Genomic DNA, 26,655 nt, shown 5'->3' with positions numbered 1-26,655 from the left:
GCAGAATCAACAAGCAAACACAAGTAGGGCCTTCACACGTTACATTCTCCCTGGGAATAGCCACATAATCGGTTTTATTTGATAAACACTGAAGGTGTGCCTGGCCAGCTCTGATACACTATGTCTCAAGCGCCCCCAATGTCACAGAGCACAAGGAATTGATCTGATTGTTGCCTCACGCTAGACTCGACATTAGTAATGGGAAGCTTGGCCCACTTCCAGTTACACAAAACAGACAAAGCAGCTGTCACCACATTATAGTGTCAGAGTATTACGGAACGATAGAATCTTTATGAAATACTCATTGATTTCGTAGTCAAAAGATAAAGCAGGGACTACGTTGGCATATATTTAAAGGACACTATAGTCATCTTAATGAAGCAGTGTTGGTGTATAGATCATGCCCCTGCAGTCTCAATGCTCAATTCTCTGCCATTTAGGAGTTAAATCACTTTTGTTTCTGTTTATGCAGCCCTAGCCACACCTCCCTTGGCTGTGACTGACACACTCTCCATTAAAAGAAATTGGTTTCATTTTCAATAAGATGGTAATCTACTTAGGAAGTTTTTATCTCTTGCTCTGTAAATTGAACTTTAATCACACACAGGATGTTCCTGCAGGGTCCAGAAAGGAATAATAGAAAGCCATTAACAGAGCAGGAGATAAAAACTCTAAACTAAACAGAATTTGCAATAAATAAAGTGTACACATTAGATGTCTATTTACAGGAAGTGTTTAGGGAAGCCTGTGTAAGTTGTATGCAGGGAGATGTGACTGGGACTGTAAATGTCAGAGGACATGAGCTCTACACCAATACTGCTTCATTAAGCTAAAGTTGTTTTGGTGACTATGGTGTCCCTTAAGATTACAAAACTTGAAACTGGCAGAGCTTCAGATGTCAAGTTTTGTTAATTCCCGTAGCCATCACTAGCGCCAGCTGAGGGAATCCGACATCGCCTTGTGAATACATAGGATCCCAGTCTTGTGTCGTCCATGTGGTTCTCTCAGACATTAAACCCCTTTTCCCCCCCAACCACTCCACAGACAAATTGATTCGTCTAAATCAAAAGCATTTGAATCCACACCTGAAATAATCTATCCATGGGAGAAATAAAAGGACTGATCTTATTATTCTAATGGTCTTCTCTGTGACAACACACTAGGAGCTCTGAATAGAGGGTTGCTGCATACTGAAAAGGTGTGTCCCCTTCAGGGGTCTCCTCACCCTATGCAAAGACCCTAGAAGATTAAAGAACTACTGTAAGAGTGCCCAGCTCAGAGAGGTTATACTGTAAGAGTGCCCAGCTCAGAGAGGTTATACTGTAAGAGTGCCCAGCTCAGAGAGGTTCTGTTAATTGTGAGCTCTGCAGTACCCGCTGCTTCCTGTAGGACAGTAATGAACAATTTGCACTCCAACTTTAGTGGACTACTATCCTCATCTTTGGCCAAATATAAACACCTGGAGTAATGACACCAGTGTCCTAGACAATGACAGGTGGAGCAGATCAAAGAGTAATGCCAAGCAAGACGCAGACCACAATCCTGCAAAGCATTATAAGTGGGTCAATCACCACGGAATCCAGCGGAATCTGCAGGAACATTCCATTGGCAACTTTGCAGAAGTGTTCAGATCTCAGTTTTATAAATCTCCACCAATGTTGATAGAATTTCATTGGCAGAGGCCCTCTACCCTGCATTATGGATATACACCTGAAACATTATTTTCCTGAAAAACAAAGAAAAAATAACACCCACACAAACAAAAACAGTTGTCTCGCGTACCATATAAACATCAGTAAATGCACTTGGTAGCAGTAATTTATTATTACAACAGTAGGTATAACTGCAATGATATTCACTATGACTAACCAGAGCCTCTCAATGGACCCAAAATCCTGCAATCCATGTTTTAAATAACTCTATATTCACAGTTTGTATAATCTAACCGAAGGGACACGCAGCTAGTTTATCAGATACAGTAAACGTTTGGAACAAAGTGCTCGATTTCTGTGTCTTTGGTCAGTATTCACATTATAGATAATTGTACACAGATACTCAGTCATGTCCATTCCACAAATCTGATTTCAAACAGATTTAGAAGATCCAGAGTGTTCAGACACTATATTTATATATCCTTAAGACTAGGGACTCAGACAGCAGGGGATCCAGATACTGTGTCAGTCCCTCAAATATCCCTAATTTGAGGGACTCTGAGACCTGGGGATCCAGACATTGCATCAGTCTGTCCTATACCCTCGGCTGATGTTGGGACCAGCCTGATTGATTTTGCTTAATGCTTCAGTGCCATGCACTGTCAGAGCAGTCCGAGTGACACGAAAATATATATTTATTTTAAACCATCTTATAAATTAGACACTTGAAGCATCTAAGATAATATTGAGATCTGAAAAATGAGAAAACTATTTATCTTATGTAACTTCTAATGCACGTTTAAAGCAATAGAGCGGAGAGAATATTGTGGCGTTCACTCAGGTATCTGACGCACTGTTTGAAGGGTAAGCGTCAGCTCTAAAATGAACAATTAAAGAAAATTACACACAGTGATATGTTGGCCAGTCTGATCACGTTTTAATATTTATATTGTCTATTTTGGATTAAAACCTTTTTTAATCACAGAAAACACAGTAAGGCTTCCAGCATAGATTTTTGCCTCTAACTGTGTATTAGAAACGCATTCCTTTCTTGTCTTATTACAGCTGTGATGCAGGGCCAAGACTTGCCAAAGGGGCCTTCCCACTGCGCCTAAAGTGCTTTAAAAACGCTCACTATATCTGTTTCTACTAAATTAGCTTAATAACTCATTAGAAAGTGCTGATAAACATTTTACAAAATCACAGAAGATAGAAATCTGGCCAGGTTTCACTTCTGATTATACTAGAAGCCTTTTTTCTCTCACGCAGTGAGAAACACAGATTTTAGGGTTTTAGAATAGATTAAAAAAACAAACAAAAAAAACAAAATACAAAGCATTACAGAAGACATGAGTAAAACAGATCTACTGTATAATTTACACATATTTACACTGGTTTTGTATTTACAAAATGCTACATGCGAGTGGAAGATACTTAGATTACATAGGAACGTGTTGCAAAAGGCAGTACTGCACAATTGACATTATTCTGTGCAATCCAAGGAGCCCTGTAAGGTCATATCACAGCCAGGCCACATGAAATGGGTGGGTTATTTGATTTACAGAAACATCTTGCTGATGCATACCCGTTACTGAAAACTGCGCAAGGCATCAGACTCTGCTCTGTGCAAAGTGCACAATACAACATGGCTGCAAAAAGACACAAAACATTGAAAAACCTTTCTTAGAAACCTGTCCTGTTCCCAGTGTAGCATTAAATAATAGGTAAACAAACATTGCCACAGCCGACTACACAGACGGAAAATGTGACAAGTGTTCTTTAAAATATATTCCCACAGTTTGCTGACATTTTCTATCTGTGGGAAAATTCAGGAAGTAAATAAACGTTTATTCACTAAACAGTAAGTGATGATCAAACCGAGAAATTAAAACAGAAAGTAATCATATATTTAAAAATAAAATTAGTAGATGGAACCCAGTAGCAAACTGCTTGCGCAAATCATTTTTCAATGTATAATAGTTTGGAAACATCATACTAACTTACTGTTTAGTAAATAAACCCCTTATCTTCCTGTTAACCAACAATACATTTCATTGACACTTATAATATTAACATTTGGAAAGGCTCATGCATCACTAAAATCATACTTTGCTGTGAAAGGAGTAAAAACGAACACAATACACAGCCACGCTCTCAGATATGAAGGATTAATCTGTCTCCAGGTATATACCGTGATTAGAGTCTGCCCAACATGCAACAAGCACAGCACTAACACGGCTGGACCACCACACAATGTGTTTTACAAGCCATTGTAGGCACAGCAGATACAAAACAGGAACTAAAAGCATTGTACAGTAGTTCTACGAGGAGCTTTTTCACCAAGTTGAAAACGGTCCGACAAAATTAAACCAATACAGCAGAACTGCGAACAGTCTCCAATTCAGGAATGGCCCTTTCACTGTCTGAGAGATGGTCTGTCTCCCTGAGCCCATGAAAAGGGTTTTTATGGATAAATCAAGATTTACAAGTAATTGTTTGGAGACAGCGCTGGATGATCTTAACATTGTGGAGTTTTCTGAATTTCAGGCTTAATAACCTGCTGTGCAAAGGTGTGCTCTCGCTGCTTGTCAGGGATGCATGTGTTAGTGGTTCAACGTATATTTTGGGGGTACTTAGTGTTCCAGTGGAAATCTTATACTTTCAAAAATAAATATTGTGTGATTTGGGCATTAAAGGTTCATTTAGACTAAGCTAGTTGGTGGTGACCTAGTAGAATGTAAAGAACCCTGCAAAGCCCAAATCGTAGACTTTCCACCCCCGAGGAGCTGAGGAGTGGTGGAATTCCAGTTATAAAAAAAAGAAAATGGATAATTATGAGGTCATCAACCCTGTGGTCAGAGATGCACAGGTAATCATTTACCAAAATCTGAACGTTCGACCTTTCCCGTTGACGTACTGTATCTGAAAGTTAGGCCTTACTGTAAGGACACCAATATGGCGATTGAGCAACAGACACACGAACTAGATCAACAGTCAGAATGTGCAGTAAATGATTTGACCAAATAAAATAAAAACACCTGTAAGTAAGATTGATGTAACGAGTCATAACATCATGAATCGGAAATTAAAAGTTAGACATTTACAGAAAATAAGAAAAAAAAAATACAAAAAGCCTCCAGGAGTCATTTGTGACAGTTGTTCCAGAACAGAAGCTTTTCATCTAAAATATATTTAAACCTTCCAATGCCGGAGCTCTGAGCACCTCATTTGGACGCTCAAAAGGGGCCAAGCACAGAGCGAGACAGCCGTCATGATCCAGAAGACTAGACAAAAAGACATTTTACGAGAAGTTTCCAAACTGGTCCTCAGGAAAATATAAACAAACCGAGGACAACGCATGGAGTTTGCCTCATTACTTCGGGACGGTCAGCGCAGTTACTTCAGGCTTCATTTTGAAATATTGGTTAAGTCTCACGATAGCGTACCTGAAAGAAACAAGAACAGTAAATATTGCACCAGAACAGTAACCTCCTCAATGTTGCATATGGTTTAATAAAATCAATTTACTACGAATTAGATTCACAATGTAGAAATTATAGATTTGGTTTCAAAGACCATTATCAATAGATAAAACAAACATTTTGAATTTAAACAGAAAAGAACTGTCTGGATAAATCTTACAGAACTTATTGTACAGATTAAAGGGTTGATTTTAACATACACGGACCATTTTTAGCTTAGCTACTTACATGGCAAGACAGACCTCATGGAAACGGTTAACATATTTTTCACAATATAGGGAGCCATTTTTACCCCGAAATTTGGGATAGAAAAACTACCTGCACCCAGGTAATTCCTTCCTCCAGCCTGGCACTTTGCGTACTTTTCCCAGACAGGGATAGAGATATTCTTTATCCTTCCAAGGTCTGACCGGAGACAGGGAGAGCAGTGAGAGCTTCCTGCCAGACCAGTTAGAAGATAAAGGAAATCCTCACCCACAGTGCGTGACACCATAGTAGAACAACAGGTTATAGCTACAAGGGGGGGGAGGGGGTTCAGAGCATGCACGAGACAACAAAGGGGTAATAAGAGACACTAAACAGGTTAAGACATTAACTTATTGTTGGTTCCCCCCCCTTTTTCTAAATTTCAATTCAAAATATTTGGGTGTGTCTTATATTCCAAAAAGTTTATATTAAACAAAACCTCCATGAGTTTTAAAAATTAACTTTTACAGTGTTTAACCCCGTAAGGACCAAACTTCTGGAATAAAAGGGAATAATGACATGTCACACATGTCATGTGTCCTTAAGGGGTTAAGCGATAACTGAAGCAGAGCACAGACTTCACCATCAACAGATACTGCTTTTATCTCCAATTGGTGAATGAAACGGTCACTCACTGCATTTTACTGACCTGTATTACTGAGGGTATCGTGGCACTGGTTTCTCAGCCAGAGATGTGATACATGTAGCCGAAGACGCATTAGTTCCACCAATCACAGCTTCACATTAAACAGTCAATTCCACCAATAGGGGTGGAGGAGGAGTTACCTAATGCACGAGTCAGGGGGCTTGGTTTATAGTGCTTTGATTATGTCATACATGCCGTTTATTGACACATGGAATAAGCCATGTGTAAATATAGGAGATTTTATTTCTGCAGGGTCTCTGATGTAGAGCCCAGTCTAATTCTGTTTTCTAGATTTTCAAAAGTTTGCCAGTGTCCCTGCAGACCAGGCGCCATTCCCTGAGTGCCTCATTACTTCACATGAAGAACAAAACTTAAGGTTCATGCCAAGTGTAAAATACATGTTGCTACAGGACTTACCCAAGAAAATCAAAGTCAATCTTGGAATATTTTGCTTGAATCAGAGCCCACAAACCCCAAAAGAAATGAGATGCCTGCGGAGACCAAAAGGAGGCAGGTTAACATGTAACATATGAAGAGGGTCCCCTGTATGATCTGTACATATACACACAGTATGAAGAGGATCCCCTGTATGATATCTACATATATACACAGTATGAAGAGGGTTCCCTGTATGATATCTACATATATACACAGTATGAAGAGGATCCCATGTATGATATCTACATATATACACAGTATGAAGAGGGTTCCCTGTATGATATCTACATATATACACAGTATGAAGAGGGTTCCCTGTAGGATATCTACATATATACACAGTATGAAGAGGATCCCCTGTATGATATCTACATATATACACAGTATGAAGAGGATCCCCTGTATGATATCTACATATATACACAGTATGTAGAGGGTCCCTGTATGATATCTACATATATACACAGTATGAAGAGGGTCCCCTGTATGATATCTACATATATACACAGTATGTAGAGGGTCCCTGTATGATATCTACATATATACACAGTATGAAGAGGGTTCCCTGTATGATATCTACATATATACACAGTATGAAGAGGGTTCCCTGTATGATATCTACATATATACACAGTATGAAGAGGGTCCCCTGTATGATATCTACATATATACACAGTATGAAGAGGGTTCCCTGTATGATATCTACATATATACACAGTATGAAGAGGATCCCTGTATGATATCTACATATATACACAGTATGAAGAGGATCCCCTGTATGATATCTACATATATACACAGTATGTAGAGGGTCCCTGTATGATATCTACATATATACACAGTATGAAGAGGGTCCCCTGTATGATCTGTACATATATACACAGTATGAAGAGGGTTCCCTGTATGATATCTACATATATACACAGTATGAAGAGGATCCCCTGTATGATATCTACATATATACACAGTATGAAGAGGGTTCCCTGTATGATATCTACATATATACACAGTATGAAGAGGGTTCCCTGTATGATATCTACATATATACACAGTATGAAGAGGGTTCCCTGTATGATATCTACATATATACACAGTATGAAGAGGGTTCCCTGTATGATATCTACATATATACACAGTATGAAGAGGGTTCCCTGTATGATATCTACATATATACACCGTATGAAGAGGGTTCCCTGTATGATATCTACATATATACACAGTATGTAGAGGGTCCCTGTATGATATCTACATATATACACAGTATGAAGAGGGTCCCCTGTATGATCTGTACATATATACACAGTATGAAGAGGGTTCCCTGTATGATATCTACATATATACACAGTATGAAGAGGGTTCCCTGTATGATATCTACATATATACACAGTATGAAGAGGGTTCCCTGTATGATATCTACATATATACACAGTATGAAGAGGGTCCCCTGTATGATATCTACATATATACACAGTATGAAGAGGATCCCCTGTATGATATCTACATATATACACAGTATGAAGAGGATCCCCTGTATGATATCTACATATATACACAGTATGAAGAGGATCCCCTGTATGATATCTACATATATACACAGTATGAAGAGGGTCCCATATATGATATCTACATATATACACAGTATGAAGAGGGTTCCCTGTATGATATCTACATATATACACAGTATGAAGAGGGTCCCCTGTATGATATCTACATATATACACAGTATGAAGAGGGTCCCCTGTATGATATCTACATATATACACAGTATGAAGAGGGTCCCCTGTATGATATCTACATATATACACAGTATGAAGAGGGTCCCTGTATGATATCTACATATATACACAGTATGAAGAGGATCCCCTGTATGATATCTACATATATACACAGTATGAAGAGGATCCCCTGTATGATATCTACATATATACACAGTATGAAGAGGGTTCCCTGTATGATATCTACATATATACACAGTATGAAGAGGATCCCCTGTATGATATCTACATATATACACAGTATGAAGAGGGTTCCCTGTATGATATCTACATATATACACAGTATGAAGAGGGTTCCCTGTATGATATCTACATATATACACAGTATGAAGAGGATCCCCTGTATGATATCTACATATATACACAGTATGAAGAGGGTCCCCTGTATGATCTGTACATATATACACAGTATGAAGAGGATCCCATATATGATATCTACATATATACACAGTATGAAGAGGGTTCCCTGTATGATATCTACATATATACACAGTATGAAGAGGGTCCCCTGTATGATATCTACATATATACACAGTATGAAGAGGGTCCCCTGTATGATATCTACATATATACACAGTATGAAGAGGGTCCCTGTATGATATCTACATATATACACAGTATGAAGAGGATCCCCTGTATGATATCTACATATATACACAGTATGAAGAGGATCCCCTGTATGATATCTACATATATACACAGTATGAAGAGGGTTCCCTGTATGATATCTACATATATACACAGTATGAAGAGGATCCCCTGTATGATATCTACATATATACACAGTATGAAGAGGGTTCCCTGTATGATATCTACATATATACACAGTATGAAGAGGGTCCCCTGTATGATCTGTACATATATACACAGTATGAAGAGGGTTCCCTGTATGATATCTACATATATACACAGTATGAAGAGGGTTCCCTGTATGATATCTACATATATACACAGTATGAAGAGGATCCCCTGTATGATATCTACATATATACACAGTATGAAGAGGGTTCCCTGTATGATATCTACATATATACACAGTATGAAGAGGATCCCCTGTATGATATCTACATATATACACAGTATGAAGAGGGTTCCCTGTATGATATCTACATATATACACAGTATGAAGAGGGTCCCCTGTATGATCTGTACATATATACACAGTATGAAGAGGGTTCCCTGTATGATATCTACATATACACACAGTATGAAGAGGGTCCCTGTATGATATCTACATATATACACAGTATGAAGAGGATCCCATGTATGATATCTACATATATACACAGTATGAAGAGGGTCCCTGTATGATATCTACATATATACACAGTATGAAGAGGATCCCCTGTATGATATCTACATATATACACAGTATGAAGAGGGTCCCTGTATGATATCTACATATATACACAGTATGAAGAGGATCCCTGTATGATCTGTACATATATACACAGTATGAAGAGGATCCCATATATGATATCTACATATATACACAGTATGAAGAGGGTTCCCTGTATGATATCTACATATATACACAGTATGAAGAGGGTTCCCTGTAGGATATCTACATATATACACAGTATGAAGAGGGTTCCCTGTATGATATCTACATATATACACAGTATGAAGAGGGTTCCCTGTATGATCTGTACATATATACACAGTATGAAGAGGATCCCATATATGATATCTACATATATACACAGTATGAAGAGGGTTCCCTGTATGATATCTACATATATACACAGTATGAAGAGGATCCCCTGTATGATATCTACATATATACACAGTATGAAGAGGGTCCCTGTATGATATCTACATATATACACAGTATGAAGAGGATCCCCTGTATGATATCTACATATATACACAGTATGAAGAGGGTCCCTGTATGATATCTACATATATACACAGTATGAAGAGGATCCCCTGTATGATATCTACATATATACACAGTATGAAGAGGGTCCCTGTATGATATCTACATATATACACAGTATGAAGAGGATCCCTGTATGATCTGTACATATATACACAGTATGAAGAGGATCCCATATATGATATCTACATATATACACAGTATGAAGAGGGTTCCCTGTATGATATCTACATATATACACAGTATGAAGAGGATCCCCTGTATGATATCTACATATATACACAGTATGAAGAGGGTCCCCTGTATGATATCTACATATATACACAGTATGAAGAGGGTCCCCTGTATGATATCTACATATATACACAGTATGAAGAGGATCCCCTGTATGATATCTACATATATACACAGTATGAAGAGGATCCCCTGTATGATATCTACATATATACACAGTATGAAGAGGATCCCCTGTATGATATCTACATATATACACAGTATGAAGAGGGTTCCCTGTATGATATCTACATATATACACAGTATGAAGAGGGTTCCCTGTATGATATCTACATATATACACAGTATGAAGAGGGTTCCCTGTATGATATCTACATATATACACAGTATGAAGAGGATCCCATATATGATATCTACATATATACACAGTATGAAGAGGGTTCCCTGTATGATATCTACATATATACACAGTATGAAGAGGATCCCCTGTATGATATCTACATATATACACAGTATGAAGAGGATCCCTGTATGATCTGTACATATATACACAGTATGAAGAGGATCCCATATATGATATCTACATATATACACAGTATGAAGAGGATCCCCTGTATGATATCTACATATATACACAGTATGAAGAGGATCCCCTGTATGATATCTACATATATACACAGTATGAAGAGGGTTCCCTGTATGATCTGTACATATATACACAGTATGAAGAGGGTCCCCTGTATGATATCTACATATATACACAGTATGAAGAGGATCCCCTGTATGATATCTACATATATACACAGTATGAAGAGGGTTCCCTGTATGATATCTACATATATACACAGTATGAAGAGGATCCCTGTATGATCTGTACATATATACACAGTATGAAGAGGGTCCCCTGTATGATATCTACATATATACACAGTATGAAGAGGGTTCCCTGTATGATATCTACATATATACACAGTATGAAGAGGATCCCATATATGATATCTACATATATACACAGTATGAAGAGGATCCCCTGTATGATATCTACATATATACACAGTATGAAGAGGGTCCCCTGTATGATATCTACATATATACACAGTATGAAGAGGATCCCTGTATGATCTGTACATATATACACAGTATGAAGAGGGTCCCCTGTATGATATCTACATATATACACAGTATGAAGAGGGTTCCCTGTATGATATCTACATATATACACAGTATGAAGAGGATCCCTGTATGATCTGTACATATATACACAGTATGAAGAGGGTCCCCTGTATGATATCTACATATATACACAGTATGAAGAGGGTCCCTGTATGATATCTACATATATACACAGTATGAAGAGGATCCCATATATGATATCTACATATATACACAGTATGAAGAGGGTTCCCTGTATGATATCTACATATATACACAGTATGAAGAGGATCCCATATATGATATCTACATATATACACAGTATGAAGAGGGTTCCCTGTATGATATCTACATATATACACAGTATGAAGAGGATCCCATATATGATATCTACATATATACACAGTATGAAGAGGATCCCCTGTATGATATCTACATATATACACAGTATGAAGAGGGTCCCCTGTATGATATCTACATATATACACAGTATGAAGAGGATCCCTGTATGATCTGTACATATATACACAGTATGAAGAGGGTCCCCTGTATGATATCTACATATATACACAGTATGAAGAGGGTTCCCTGTATGATATCTACATATATACACAGTATGAAGAGGATCCCTGTATGATCTGTACATATATACACAGTATGAAGAGGGTCCCCTGTATGATATCTACATATATACACAGTATGAAGAGGGTTCCCTGTATGATATCTACATATATACACAGTATGAAGAGGGTTCCCTGTATGGTATCTACATATATACACAGTATGAAGAGGGTCCCCTGTATGATATCTACATATATACACAGTATGAAGAGGGTTCCCTGTATGATATCTACATATATACACAGTATGAAGAGGGTCCCCTGTATGATATCTACATATATACACAGTATGAAGAGGGTGGTCCCCTGTATGATATCTACATATATACACAGTATGAAGAGGGTTCCCTGTATGATATCTACATATATACACAGTATGAAGAGGATCCCCTGTATGATATCTACATATATACACAGTATGAAGAGGGTTCCCTGTATGATATCTACATATATACACAGTATGAAGAGGGTTCCCTGTATGATATCTACATATATACACAGTATGAAGAGGGTTCCCTGTATGATATCTACATATATACACAGTATGAAGAGGATCCCCTGTATGATATCTACATATATACACAGTATGAAGAGGGTTCCCTGTATGATATCTACATATATACACAGTATGAAGAGGGTTCCCTGTATGATATCTACATATATACACAGTATGAAGAGGGTTCCCTGTATGATATCTACATATATACACAGTATGAAGAGGGTTCCCTGTATGATATCTACATATATACACAGTATGAAGAGGATCCCCTGTATGATATCTACATATATACACAGTATGAAGAGGGTTCCCTGTATGATATCTACATATATACACAGTATGAAGAGGGTTCCCTGTATGATATCTACATATATACACAGTATGAAGAGGATCCCCTGTATGATATCTACATATATACACAGTATGAAGAGGGTCCCTGTATGATATCTACATATATACACAGTATGAAGAGGGTCCCTGTATGATATCTACATATATACACAGTATGAAGAGGATCCCCTGTATGATATCTACATATATACACAGTATGAAGAGGGTTCCCTGTATGATATCTACATATATACACAGTATGAAGAGGGTTCCCTGTATGATATCTACATATATACACAGTATGAAGAGGGTTCCCTGTATGATATCTACATATATACACAGTATGAAGAGGATCCCCTGTATGATATCTACATATATACACAGTATGAAGAGGGTCCCTGTATGATATCTACATATATACACAGTATGAAGAGGGTTCCCTGTATGATATCTACATATATACACAGTATGAAGAGGATCCCCTGTATGATATCTACATATATACACAGTATGAAGAGGATCCCCTGTATGATATCTACATATATACACAGTATGAAGAGGGTCCCTGTATGATATCTACATATATACACAGTATGAAGAGGATCCCCTGTATGATATCTACATATATACACAGTATGAAGAGGGTTCCCTGTATGATATCTACATATATACACAGTATGAAGAGGGTTCCCTGTATGATATCTACATATATACACAGTATGAAGAGGGTCCCCTGTATGATATCTACATATATACACAGTATGAAGAGGATCCCCTGTATGATATCTACATATATACACAGTATGAAGAGGGTCCCTGTATGATATCTACATATATACACAGTATGAAGAGGGTCCCCTGTATGATATCTACATATATACACAGTATGAAGAGGGTTCCCTGTATGATATCTACATATATACACAGTATGAAGAGGATCCCCTGTATGATATCTACATATATACACAGTATGAAGAGGATCCCCTGTATGATATCTACATATATACACAGTATGAAGAGGGTCCCCTGTATGATATCTACATATATACACAGTATGAAGAGGGTCCCTGTATGATATCTACATATATACACAGTATGAAGAGGGTCCCTGTATGATATCTACATATATACACAGTATGAAGAGGATCCCCTGTATGATATCTACATATATACACAGTATGAAGAGGATCCCCTGTATGATATCTACATATATACACACCGTATGAAGAGGGTTCCCTGTATGATATCTACAGATATACACAGTATGAAGAGGGTTCCCTGTATGATATCTACATATATACACAGTATGAAGAGGGTCCCCTGTATGATATCTACATATATACACAGTATGAAGAGGATCCCCTGTATGATATCTACATATATACACAGTATGAAGAGGGTTCCCTGTATGATATCTACATATATACACAGTATAAAAAGGGTTCCCTGTATGATATCTACATATATACACAGTATGAAGAGGGTTCCCTGTATGATATCTACATATATACACAGTATGAAGAGGATCCCCTGTATGATATCTACATATATACACAGTATGAAGAGGGTTCCCTGTATGATATCTACAGATATACACAGTATGAAGAGGGTTCCCTGTATGATATCTACATATATACACAGTATGAAGAGGGTTCCCTGTATGATATCTACATATATACACAGTATGAAGAGGGTTCCCTGTATGATATCTACATATATACACAGTATGAAGAGGGTCCCCTGTATGATATCTACATATATACACAGTATGAAGAGGGTGGTCCCCTGTATGATATCTACATATATACACAGTATGAAGAGGGTCCCTGTATGATATCTACATATATACACAGTATGAAGAGGGTTCCCTGTATGATATCTACATATACACACAGTATGAAGAGGGTCCCTGTATGATATCTACATATATACACAGTATGAAGAGGGTTCCCTGTATGATATCTACATATACACACAGTATGAAGAGGGTCCCTGTATGATATCTACATATATACACAGTATGAAGAGGATCCCCTGTATGATATCTACATATATACACCGTATGAAGAGGGTTCCTTGTATGATATCTACATATATACACAGTATGTAGAGGGTTCCCTGTATGGTATCTACATATATACACAGTATGAAGAGGATCCCTGTATGATATCTACATATATACACAGTATGAAGAGGATCCCCTGTATGATATCTACATATATACACAGTATGAAGAGGGTTCCCTGTATGATATCTACATATATACACAGTATGAAGAGGATCCCCTGTATGATATCTACATATATACACAGTATGAAGAGGGTTCCCTGTATGATATCTACATATATACACAGTATGAAGAGGGTCCCCTGTATGATATCTACATATATACACAGTATGAAGAGGGTTCCCTGTATGATATCTACATATATACACAGTATGAAGAGGATCCCCTGTATGATATCTACATATATACACAGTATGAAGAGGGTTCCCTGTATGATATCTACATATATACACAGTATGAAGAGGGTCCCTGTATGATATCTACAGATATACACAGTATGAAGAGGGTTCCCTGTATGATATCTACATATATACACAGTATGAAGAGGGTTCCCTGTATGATATCTACATATATACACAGTATGAAGAGGGTTCCCTGTAGGATATCTACATATATACACAGTATGAAGAGGGTTCCCTGTAGGATATCTACATATATACACAGTATGAAGAGGGTTCCCTGTAGGATATCTACATATATACACAGTATGAAGAGGGTTCCCTGTATGATATCTACATATATACACAGTATGAAGAGGGTTCCCTGTATGATATCTACATATATACACAGTATGAAGAGGGTTCCCTGTATGATATCTACATATATACACAGTATGAAGAGGGTCCCCTGTATGATATCTACATATATACACAGTATGAAGAGGGTCCCCTGTATGATATCTACATATATACACAGTATGAAGAGGGTTCCCTGTATGATATCTACATATATACACAGTATGAAGAGGGTTCCCTGTATGATATCTACATATATACACAGTATGAAGAGGGTGGTCCCCTGTATGATATCTACATATATACACAGTATGAAGAGGGTTCCCTGTATGATATCTACATATATACACAGTATGAAGAGGGTTCCCTGTATGATATCTACATATATACACAGTATGAAGAGGATCCCTGTATGATATCTACATATATACACAGTATGAAGAGGGTTCCCTGTATGATATCTACATATATACACAGTATGAAGAGGGTTCCCTGTATGATATCTACATATATACACAGTATGAAGAGGGTCCCCTGTATGATATCTACATATATACACAGTATGAAGAGGATCCCCTGTATGATATCTACATATATACACAGTATGAAGAGGGTTCCCTGTATGATATCTACATATATACACAGTATGAAGAGGGTTCCCTGTATGATATCTACATATATACACAGTATGAAGAGGGTTCCCTGTAGGATATCTACATATATACACAGTATGAAGAGGGTTCCCTGTATGATATCTACATATATACACAGTATGAAGAGGGTCCCGTGTATGATATCTACATATATACACAGTATGAAGAGGGTTCCCTGTATGATATCTACATATACACACACAGTATGAAGAGGGTCCCCTGTATGATATCTACATATATACACAGTATGAAGAGGGTGGTCCCCTGTATGATATCTACATATATACACAGTATGAAGAGGGTTCCCTGTATGATATCTACATATATACACAGTATGAAGAGGGTCCCCTGTATGATATCTACATATACACACAGTATGAAGAGGGTTCCCTGTATGATATCTACATATACACACAGTATGAAGAGGATCCCCTGTATGATATCTACATATATACACAGTATGAAGAGGGTTCCCTGTATGATATCTACATATATACACAGTATGAAGAGGGTCCCCTGTATGATATCTACATATACACACAGTATGAAGAGGGTTCCCTGTATGATATCTACATATACACACAGTATGAAGAGGATCCCCTGTATGATATCTACATATATACACAGTATGAAGAGGGTTCCCTGTATGATATCTACATATATACACAGTATGAAGAGGGTTCCCTGTATGATATCTACATATATACACAGTATGAAGAGGGTTCCCTGTAGGATATCTACATATATACACAGTATGAAGAGGGTTCCCTGTATGATATCTACATATATACACAGTATGAAGAGGGTCCCCTGTATGATATCTACATATATACACAGTATGAAGAGGGTTCCCTGTATGATATCTACATATACACACAGTATGAAGAGGGTCCCCTGTATGATATCTACATATATACACAGTATGAAGAGGGTGGTCCCCTGTATGATATCTACATATATACACAGTATGAAGAGGGTTCCCTGTATGATATCTACATATATACACAGTATGAAGAGGGTCCCCTGTATGATATCTACATATACACACAGTATGAAGAGGGTTCCCTGTATGATATCTACATATACACACAGTATGAAGAGGGTTCCCTGTATGATATCTACATATACACACAGTATGAAGAGGATCCCCTGTATGATATCTACATATATACACAGTATGAAGAGGGTTCCCTGTATGATATCTACATATATACACCGTATGAAGAGGGTCCCCTGTATGATATCTACATATATACACAGTATGAAGAGGGTTCCCTGTATGATATCTACATATATACACAGTATGAAGAGGGTTCCCTGTATGATATCTACATATATACACAGTATGAAGAGGATCCCTTGTATGATATCTACATATATACACAGTATGAAGAGGGTTCTCTCCAAAAAGGAGATTCCGGTTGGTTCCTATAATGACGGACAGACCCAGAATGTGAAGATAATTACAGCTACTCACCAGAGCAAACTTATTGACTTGTACGTAAAGTATCTCCACTTCCTTCTCTGAAACCTCCGTACTAAATCCTTTGTACTCTTTATAAGCTTCCAGATACCATCTCAGCCAGTGCTGCTGCAGCTCTCTGTCAGGATACAAACTGTAGTCCACCTCGTTCACTCCTAAGAGACAGACAGGAAGACTTATCCAACGTAATGCCATGCATTCACTAAATTACAATATACTTTACATGTAACCATCATTCATACACTGAATCTCTGTACATGAAGCAATCCATGCAGTCACTAGATTACAATATACTTTACACGTAACCATCATTCACACACTGAATCTCTGTACATGAAGCAATCCATGCAGTCATTAGATTACAATATACTTTACACGTAGCCATCATTCACACACTGAATCTCTGTACATGAAGCAATCCATGCAGTCACTAGATTACAATATACTTTACACGTAACCATCATTCACACACTGAATCTCTGTACATGAAGCAATCCATGCAGTCACTAGATTACAATATACTTTACACGTAGCCATCATTCATACAGTGAATCTCTGTACATGAAGCAATCCATGCAGTCACTAGATTACAATATACTTTACATGTAACCATCATTCACACACTGAATCTCTGTACATGAAGCAATCCATGCAGTCACTAGATTACAATATACTTTACATGTAACCATCATTCACACACTGAATCTCTGTACATGAAGCAATCCATGCAGTCACTAGATTACAATATACTTTACACGTAACCATCATTCATACACTGAATCTCTGTACATGAAGCAACCCATGCAGTCACTAGATTACAATATACTTTACACGTAACCATCATTCACACACTGAATCTCTGTACACGAAGCAATCCATGCAGTCACTAGATTCCAATATACTTTACACGTAACCATCATTCACACACTGAATCTCTGTACATGAAACAATCCATGCAGTCACTAGATTCCAATATACTTTACACGTAACCATCATTCATACACTGAATCTCTGTACATGAAACAATCCATGCAGTCACTAGATTACAATATACTTTACACGTAGCCATCATTCATACACTGAATCTCTGTACATGAAGCAATCCATGCAGTCACTAGATTACAATATACTTTACATGTAACCATCATTCACACACTGAATCTCTGTACATGAAGCAATCCATGCAGTCACTAGATTACAATATACTTTACACGTAGCCATCATTCATACACTGAATCTCTGTACATGAAATAATCCATGCAGTCACTAGATTACAATATACTTTACACGTAACCATCATTCACACACTGAATCTCTGTACATGAAGCAATCCATGCAGTCACTAGATTACAATATACTTTACACGTAACCATCATTCATACACTGAATCTCTGTACATGAAGCAATCCATGCAGTCACTAGATTACAATATACTTTACACGTAACCATCATTCATACACTGAATCTCTGTACATGAAGCAATCCATGCAGTCACTAGATTACAATATACTTTACATGTAACCATCATTCACACACTGAATCTCTGTACATGAAGCAATCCATGCAGTCACTAGATTACAATATACTTTACACGTAGCCATCATTCACACACTGAATCTCTGTACATGAAGCAATCCATGCAGTCACTAGATTACAATATACTTTACATGTAACCATCATTCATACACTGAATCTCTGTACATGAAGCAATCCATGCAGTCACTAGATTACAATATACTTTACATGTAACCATCATTCACACACTGAATCTCTGTACATGAAGCAATCCATGCAGTCACTAGATTACAATATACTTTACACGTAACCATCATTCATACACTGAATCTCTGTACATGAAACAATCCATGCAGTCACTAGATTACAATATACTTTACACGTAGCCATCATTCACACTGAATGTCTGTACATGAAGCAATCCATGCAGTCACTAGATTACAATATACTTTACACGTAACCATCATTCATACACTGAATCTCTGTACATGAAGCAATCCACGCAGTCACTAGATTACAATATACTTTACACGTAACCATCATTCACACACTGAATCTCTGTACATGAAGCAATCCATGCAGTCACTAGATTACAATATACTTTACATGTAACCATCATTCATACACTGAATCTCTGTACATGAAGCAACCCATGCAGTCACTAGATTACAATATACTTTACACGTAGCCATCATTCACACTGAATGTCTGTACATGAAACAATCCATGCAGTCACTAGATTACAATATACTTTACACGTAACCATCATTCATACACTGAATCTCTGTACATGAAGCAATCCATGCAGTCACTAGATTACAATATACTTTACATGTAACCATCATTCATACACTGAATCTCTGTACATGAAGCAATCCATGCAGTCACTAGATTACAATATACTTTACACGTAGCCATCATTCACACTGAATGTCTGTACATGAAGCAATCCATGCAGTCACTAGATTACAATATACTTTACACGTAACCATCATTCATACACTGAATCTCTGTACATGAAGCAATCCATGCAGTCACTAGATTACAATATACTTTACACGTAACCATCATTCATACACTGAATCTCTGTACATGAAGCAATCCACGCAGTCACTAGATTACAATATACTTTACACGTAACCATCATTCATACACTGAATCTCTGTACATGAAGCAATCCACGCAGTCACTAGATTACAATATACTTTACACGTAACCATCATTCATACACTGAATCTCTGTACATGAAGCAATCCACGCAGTCACTAGATTACAATATACTTTACATGTAACGGTTGTAGAGGCAACCAATCATTACCAGTCTCTACCACTGGATTTCTGTATATAAACTTACCCTCTAACCCTCCTACAGACCAGCCGAATAGAGAAGAAACACAAAAACAGACAAGTCAATGAAATACCTACCTGCAAACTCATTGAAGTGGTTTCCAATATCATACGCTTGATAGTTGTACCCAGAGTATTCATAATCAATGAACTTCACAATTCCTGCACAAACAAATACAGAGTAAGGCAAACATTTTAACCGACAGCTGGCACCTTAGAGTACACGGCAATAGTGATTTCACAGAACTGATTCTTTGGATCTGCTTGCCACAGGCTCTCTGGGACTCTAAGAAATTTCCTGTGACCTCCAGCTGTCAGACTCATGTTATATCCCACAGTGAAAACCATTGGCCCACCATGGCCCTTTGTTTGAGATCATAGCCCCACAGCCCACCGCATTCATACTCATCCCACAAAAACTGGGTACAATGCAAAAAATACTAAAATAAAAAAAACATAACATTAACCAACAACAAAAAGGACATTCTATTCGCTAACATACAGATAGAAACTCCCTCTACAAACATGCAGGTAGAAACATTATCATGAAACAGATGAGATTTTGCAGTTTGCATGTCTAGGTGCATTTCTCTTTATACGTATTGTACTCTGTGTTTTTCCATTTCACCCCAATATATCAAGGAACAAGGTGAGCCCGTTTACAGAGCATTCAGAACATGGCAACCAGACCTGTTCTAACAGTATTAATGTAAAGGCTGGCAGCCTGACCTGTTCTAACAGTATTAATGTAAAGGGTGGAAACCTGACCTGTTCTAACAGTATTAATGTAAAGGCTGGCAGCCTGACCTGTTCTAACAGTATTAATGTAAAGGCTGGCAGCCTGACCTGTTCTAACAGTATTAATGTAAAGGGTGGAAACCAGACCTGTTCTAACAGTATTAATGTAAATGCTGGCAGCCTGACCTGTTCTAACAGTATTAATGTAAAGGGTGGCAGCCTGACCTGTTCTAACAGTATTAATGTAAAGGCTGGCAGCCTGACCTGTTCTAACAGTATTAATGTAAAGGGTGGCAGCCTGACCTGTTCTAACAGTATTAATGTAAAGGGTGGCAGCCTGACCTGTTCTAACAGTATTAATGTAAAGGGTGGAAACCTGACCTGTTCTAACAGTATTAATGTAAAAGGTGGCAGCCTGACCTGTTCTAACAGTATTGATGTGGAATTATTAAAAATTATTATTGTACTTGTATTGAATTATTGTACTAACTCCATTTTAACCTTATATTGTGACAATCCTCCATTTTGTCCTCCTAACCTGACTTCTTCAAATCCTCCATTTTGTCCTCATGACTTAACTTGTTCATTTTAAAACTACCTTACGTGACTGAATTTCCCAACCCAATTAATACAGTAGACAAAGACCGTGTTTCCTACAAGGACAAGTACCAGGAGGTGCTGGCTACTCCTTAAGACTTGCCGGCTACTCCTTAGGACTTGTAAGATAGTATAGTTTGAAGGCCACGAGAACACAGTAGTAATGAAATGTTCTATTCATAAGAGACCTTGCACCTGGACATGAGGCCTGATATCACTGACTGTGTAAAATGACGCTCAAGCCCCCCTTTCCACCGAGTAAACCTCATGCTGGGAAAGATGGCGCCTGAGCCTTCTGTCCACACCCTTGTCCAGAACAATACCACCTCCCGGTGGGAGGACACCTAGCTGGTCACTCAAACCCCTGAGCCAATTAATAATATTGGTGGGTGGACACGAAGTTAGTCACATAATGTTTAATCCAATCAATGATGTTTATTTGTTATTATCTGATATTCAATGATGATGTCATTTTGCTTTTAAAAAGATCTGCACAACTGTTTTCCAACCAGATTGTATTAAATTTTCTGAAGTGCTTTTAACCTGAACTCCATGTGTCAGTGTGAGCTTACTTCTGCGTATACGCAATTTAATCATCTCAGATTTGGACAGGAACAGATAGACATTTAAACATATTTGTTTATTTCTAAATTAATCTACATCAGTATTAATGTAAAGGGTGGAAACCTGACCTGTTCTAACAGTATTAATGTAAAGGGTGGCAGCCTGACCTGTTCTAACAGTATTAATGTAAAGGGTGGAAACCTGACCTGTTCTAACAGTATTAATGTAAAAGGTGGCAGCCTGACCTGTTCTAACAGTATTAATGTAAAGGGTGGAAACCTGACCTGTTCTAACAGTATTAATATAAAGGGTGGAAACCTGACCTGTTCTAACAGTATTAATATAAAGGGTGGAAACCTGACCTGTTCTAACAGTATTAATGTAAAGGGTGGCAGCCTGACCTGTTCTAACAGTATTAATGTAAAGGGTGGCAGCCTGACCTGTTCTAACAGTATTAATGTAAAGGGTGGCAGCCTGACCTGTTCTAACAGTATTAATGTAAAGGCTGGCAGCCTGACCTGTTCTAACAGTATTAATGTAAAGGCTGGCAGCCTGACCTGTTCTAACAGTATTAATGTAAAGGGTGGCAGCCTGACCTGTTCTAACAGTATTAATGTAAAGGGTGGCAGCCTGACCTGTTCTAACAGTATTAATGTAAAGGGTGGAAACCTGACCTGTTCTAACAGTATTAATGTAAAGGGTGGAAACCTGACCTGTTCTAACAGTATTAATGTAAAGGGTGGAAACCTGACCTGTTCTAACAGTATTAATGTAAAGGGTGGAAACCTGACCTGTTCTAACAGTATTAATGTAAAGGGTGGAAACCTGACCTGTTCTAACAGTATTAATGTAAAGGGTAGAAACCTGACCTGTTCTAACAGTATTAATGTAAAGGGTGGAAACCTGACCTGTTCTAACAGTATTAATGTAAAGGGTGGAAACCTGACCTGTTCTAACAGTATTAATGTAAAGGGTGGAAACCTGACCTGTTCTAACAGTATTAATGTAAATGTACGTTTAACAGACGTGCTTCCTGATCAAGCTGAAGTTAGCTACATTGTTCTGTGAGCATTTAAAAAAAAAAATCTACTCAATGAAATGCAACGTTTATCATAGAAACTTGCCAACTGTTTAATACTCCTCAGCTAAGCAGCCTCTAGAAGCAATAATTGTAATCTATGTAATCTTTTAAAGAAATTAATTTATTATCTAACCACATTGCAGAAAGCCCTCTATAAATGGATTACTTAAAGTGTGGAGGTCAGTATTTTCTGTAATCATTGACAGCTTTCACTTTAACAAGTAAGCTTTATTGAGAGGCCCTTTCACAGCCGGAGGCTGCTGTAAGAGTCAGTAATGCTCTGTGTAATGTAATAATAGGTGTGCACCACGGTTCATTGGGATGTGCACATGTACAGAATTGGGGAGACTGTGCCCCTGAATCTATACAGAGTACACCTACATTGGTTTAAAGAAGGCTTCCCCAAACTCCGGCCCTCCAGATGTTGCTGAACTACAACTCCCATGATTCTCAGCCTTTTTCATTCATAGAATCATGGGAGTTGTAGTTCAGGAACATCTGGAGGGCTGGAGTTTGGGGAAGCCTGGTTTAAAGGGACACTATAGGAACCAAAACAACTTAATCTTAATGAAGCAGTTTTGGTGCATAGATCATGCCCCCGCAGTCTCACTGCTCAATTCTCTGCCATTTAGGAGTTAAATCACTTTGATTATGCAGCCCTAGGCACACCTCCCTGCGACTTACACAGCCTTCCTTAACACTTCCTGTAAAGAGTCATCTAATGTTTACACTTCCTTTGCTGCAAATTCTGTTTAATTTAGAATTTATTTCTGTTCTGCTCTGTTAATAGCCTTCCATAGCCTGCAGGAGCCTCCATTGTATGATTAAAATGCAAATTTACAGAACAGTAGATAAAAACTTCTAAAGCAAGTTTACATCTTTTTTTGAAGATTAATCCATTTTGTTTTCTTGCAGGCTGTGTCAGTCACAGTTATGGGAGTTGTGACTAGGGCTGCATAAGTGATTTAGGTGATTTAACTCCTAAATGGCAGAATTAAGCAGAGACTGCAAGGACATAGAAACATAGAATGTGACGGCAGATAAGAACCAGTCGTCCCATCTAGTCTGCCCAATTTTCCAAATACTTTCATTAGTCCCTAGCCTTATCTTATAGTTAGGATAGCCTTATGCCTATCCCACGCATGCTTAAACTCCTTTACTGTGCTAACCACTACCACTTCGACTGGAAGGCTATTCCATGCATCCACTACCCTCTCAGTAAAGTAATCTTTTAAATATAGTCTCCTCTTTACTGTGTTGATTCCCTTTATGAATTTAAATGTTTCTATCATATCCCCCCTGTCTCGTCTTTCCTCCAAGCTATACACGTTAAGATCCTTTAACCTTTCCTGGTAAGTTTTATCCTGCAATCCATGAACCAGTTTAGTAGCCCTTCTCTGAACTCTCTCTAAGGTATCAATATCCTTCTGAAGATACGGTGTTCGTATGGATACGGAATTAGTTTTGCTATATAGATCAAAAACTAATCCATTTTAAATCAGGCAAATTGATCCAACTGAGGCCCAGCACAGCTTAATGAATAAATAACAATGATTAAACCTATATAATATAATCCTGGGCACCACATTTGTGAAGACAAGTAAATTGTGGCCATGGCAAACATGTTATTTACTGCACAGCTACAACAGAGAATAAAAGCCTGAATTGTACAGTCCACCAGTGGCTGCAGGGGACCCTTTTTAATGAACACACTAAAATATCTGCAGAGTAAGCAAGCACTAGATGGTCTCATTCCACGAGAAAGCAGTCACCCGCAGTACAGTCTTACCAAGGGATTAGGGGGCAGTAAGTGGGAACAAAAGTGCTTATAATAGTGCAGGCTAGCCACTCCAAATAAGGGATCACTCCCAATCCCAAACAATATAAGCCAACAAATTAGTATAGCTCTTGAAAAAGTCGGTAAGGCGAAACGCGTCGAGCGGTTTGAAGCCTGCCAGCACCCCCACAGACTGTATTGGACCATATCACAGATCTGGAGTTCAGCTACACACAGACTGACCACCACTGTATCTGGAAGATTGGATCATAGAAACATAGAATGTGACGGCAGATAAGAACCATTCGGCCCATCTAGTAATACTTTCATTAGTCCCTGGCCTTATCTTATAGTTAGGATAGCCTTATGCCTATCCCACGCATGCTTAAACTCCTTTACTGCAACCTTGCAAAGGGGATTTTAGCCCAAGAAGGGGCTGACAAGCTTTTACAGCACAATATAGACGTATGTCCCTATTGTGCCAATACATTTGTGAGTGTGACTTTTTATCTTTTTATCATTTTTATTTGTATCATTAAATACTTCACTATATATTGTATTACTTTTATCTCTTTACATGACGTTCTGTGTCCAACATATGGTAAATATATTCACACGTGTGTGATTGTGGCGCCCCCGGTGGTATATGTTTTTTAAACTATACTAATTTGTTTGCTTACCAAGGGATTATCCTACCCTCTGGTAAAGAAGGGGTTAAGAGAATATAGCAATTGATGCACACATTGCAAATTATGGAAGTGTTCCCAGGATTGGTGGGAGCAGGCACATCAGTGTAATGCCCACAGACCCAACGAGATGGTGCTAGTGGTGTAAAGGAGCTGAGCTGTTGGTTAATGACGTAGAAATAATTTAATTCCTCCAACGATAAAATATATATTCATTGCTTAAGGGGCAGTTGGCAGAAAATGACCGTTCCACTTTAAATGGCCACAGAATAAAAACTTATGTAAAAGCTGGTAACAGGGATAGTTTTACCTTGTTTACCGCCTCAGCCAACAAGCGTAAAAAGAAAAAGTATATACCCTTTTTTTTGGTGTTTTTTGTTAATGAACGGGAGGTAATGATTGGTTCAGAATGTTGTCTGACCACTCTAATCCAATTAGTGTCAACTCTGCCTGGCGGCA

The 26,655-nt window shown here is 37.9% G+C and overlaps 1 protein-coding gene across 2 annotated transcripts in view; it reads right to left on the bottom strand.

Moving 5' to 3' along the window:
• Window positions 1-3,006: 3,006 nt before the first annotated feature.
• Window positions 3,007-26,655, bottom strand: part of ETNK1 (ethanolamine kinase 1) — a 44,673-nt gene continuing 21,024 nt past the window's right edge. For both annotated transcript variants that reach the window (XM_063446671.1, XM_063446672.1), the window contains 4 exons: window positions 20,832-20,915; window positions 17,886-18,046; window positions 6,444-6,517; window positions 3,007-5,098 (listed from right to left, as the gene is read on the bottom strand). In XM_063446671.1, the coding sequence (XP_063302741.1) occupies window positions 5,026-5,098; window positions 6,444-6,517; window positions 17,886-18,046; window positions 20,832-20,915 (392 nt within the window). In that variant the 3' untranslated portion in view covers window positions 3,007-5,025. The remainder of the gene's footprint in view (window positions 5,099-6,443; window positions 6,518-17,885; window positions 18,047-20,831; window positions 20,916-26,655) is intronic.

This window comes from Pelobates fuscus, chromosome 3, assembly GCF_036172605.1.
Source record: "Pelobates fuscus isolate aPelFus1 chromosome 3, aPelFus1.pri, whole genome shotgun sequence".
In the NCBI taxonomy this organism is placed as follows: Eukaryota; Metazoa; Chordata; class Amphibia; order Anura; family Pelobatidae; genus Pelobates; species Pelobates fuscus.
This window is presented reverse-complemented; position numbering and strand designations above follow the sequence as displayed.